This window comes from Austrofundulus limnaeus, unplaced genomic scaffold (genome assembly GCF_001266775.1).
Source record: "Austrofundulus limnaeus strain Quisiro unplaced genomic scaffold, Austrofundulus_limnaeus-1.0 Scaffold358, whole genome shotgun sequence".
In the NCBI taxonomy this organism is placed as follows: domain Eukaryota; kingdom Metazoa; phylum Chordata; class Actinopteri; order Cyprinodontiformes; family Rivulidae; genus Austrofundulus; species Austrofundulus limnaeus.
In genome coordinates this window covers 360,601-362,294 of record NW_013952760.1, presented here as the reverse complement: position 1 = coordinate 362,294, position 1,694 = coordinate 360,601, and the positions used below count along the sequence as shown (strand labels likewise).

Below are 1,694 nucleotides of genomic sequence, written 5' to 3'. Positions count from 1 at the left end.
ATTACTTTTACTTTTATATTTTAAGTAGTTTTAAAACCAGTACTTTTATACTTTTACATGAGTAAAAAGCTTGAGTTGATACTTCCGCTTCCAAAAAAAGTATTCTTAAACCCTAGTATCTATACATCTACTGTTGACACCTCATAATTGTTTAATTCAATCATCATCAGACTCCATATTTACAGCTGTGATTAGAAAAACACAAACATTTGAACCAGGATRGTTGTAAAACTCCAGTCTTAAAGGGGATCTGTAGTTTCCAGGCACATAATTCAGTTTTATATAGTCACTTATACCGCAGACTGTGACTGGCTACCATGGTCTTCCACTAACTGCCATCTTGGTACATGTAATATGCTAATTCTGTACTGTGGAGATCATTAAGAGTCGTTGTCGGGTGAAAAAAATCTTTCRCTAACACTGTGTTGACCGTGAACTGGAAGTGCTGGGAGTGGCATCCAGTGCTGGGCCGGATGTTCGTGGCATTTAGGCAATTGTTATAATTTTTTGGAAACTTGCACTGCAAATAGTGTTGCATTAAGTTTTATAGGTGGGCATTGTGCCTTATTATCGTAATTTCATCCTTRTAGCTTTAGTCTGTCTGAAAATAGTTTACAAATTAAAATATATTTGTGCTAAAGTGATTAAACCCCACCTTTGCAACCCAGGAACAGAATTATTTTTTATATAAATGTGTTTATTTATAGTTCATTAATTTTTTTCAGTCCAGAGTCAAATGGCACAGAATTACTTACAGGCACAAAAAAGACACACTTGTCAGTTATTTGTCACTTGTCCATCAAAACTCAAAAGTTGCAGACTTTACTTTGTCTGTAAAATACAAAACATTAAAAATATCTTGAATTTTAATTTTAAATAACATTTAAAGCTGATCAAACATTGTTGCATTTGTATAAATAATAAAGTTCAAAGCGTGGCTCTGAGTAGACCCTCATGAACTTCATTACCCATAATGCCTTTCTTCTTCCGCTTCCAACCATTCCAGTCCTAAGATGGCGGACCGGCGGCGCAGGAGGAAGCGCGCGTCTCAGGACAGCGAAGACGACGACGAGTCCGGCTCGGGTTCGGACAGCGGACGGTCTGGTTCTCCTGACCCAAAGAGCCGAGTCCGAGATCCCGAGCCGGCGGAGGTGGAGGTGGGCCGGACCGAACCGAAAAGCGACGTGGAGTCGGAGTGTGTGAGTAGCTGTCCAGGCTAACCCGGGGAGCTAACGWCGGCTCCCCAGTCCTCAGGTCCAAACGCGGGCTGGAAGGTCCGACTTGGACCGCTCAGAGTTAAACTTTAACGGGTCCGGGAGCTCAGGTTCGGTTCTGTGCGACTGCTGGTTAAATATCAGTTAATAATTGATCAGTGGACGGGTTTATCCTTCACTCGATGTTCGGCTCTGAGGGACCAGAAGGCGCCAGTTGGACCTCTGGCCCAGGTTCCCCTCACTCAGGTTCTCCGAATCAGAGAAGGTTCGAGAAGAAATAAAGGTCCAAACTGACGAGAGAGACTATAAAACCCAAGGTTCCTAGCTGTGCGTGGGCCCGAACCTCCAGCGGGYCCGGGTTGGACTCCACGGATGTTGTGACCCACTGGGCTCGGTTCGTCTCAGCTGTGGGAAAATAAAACCTGAGTTTATCTGTAGGAAGAGGTTTGAGTGCTGATCTGAGTCTGCAGAGTTAATCTG

The 1,694-nt window shown here is 43.5% G+C and overlaps 1 protein-coding gene across 1 annotated transcript in view; it reads left to right on the top strand.

Moving 5' to 3' along the window:
• Positions 1–1,006: 1,006 nt before the first annotated feature.
• Positions 1,007–1,694, top strand: part of casc3 (casc3 exon junction complex subunit) — a gene marked incomplete in the record, with an annotated part of 8,701 nt that continues 8,013 nt past the window's right edge. Inside the window, 1 exon segment of the mRNA XM_014023158.1 lies at positions 1,007–1,199. Coding sequence (XP_013878612.1) covers positions 1,014–1,199 — 186 coding nt within the window.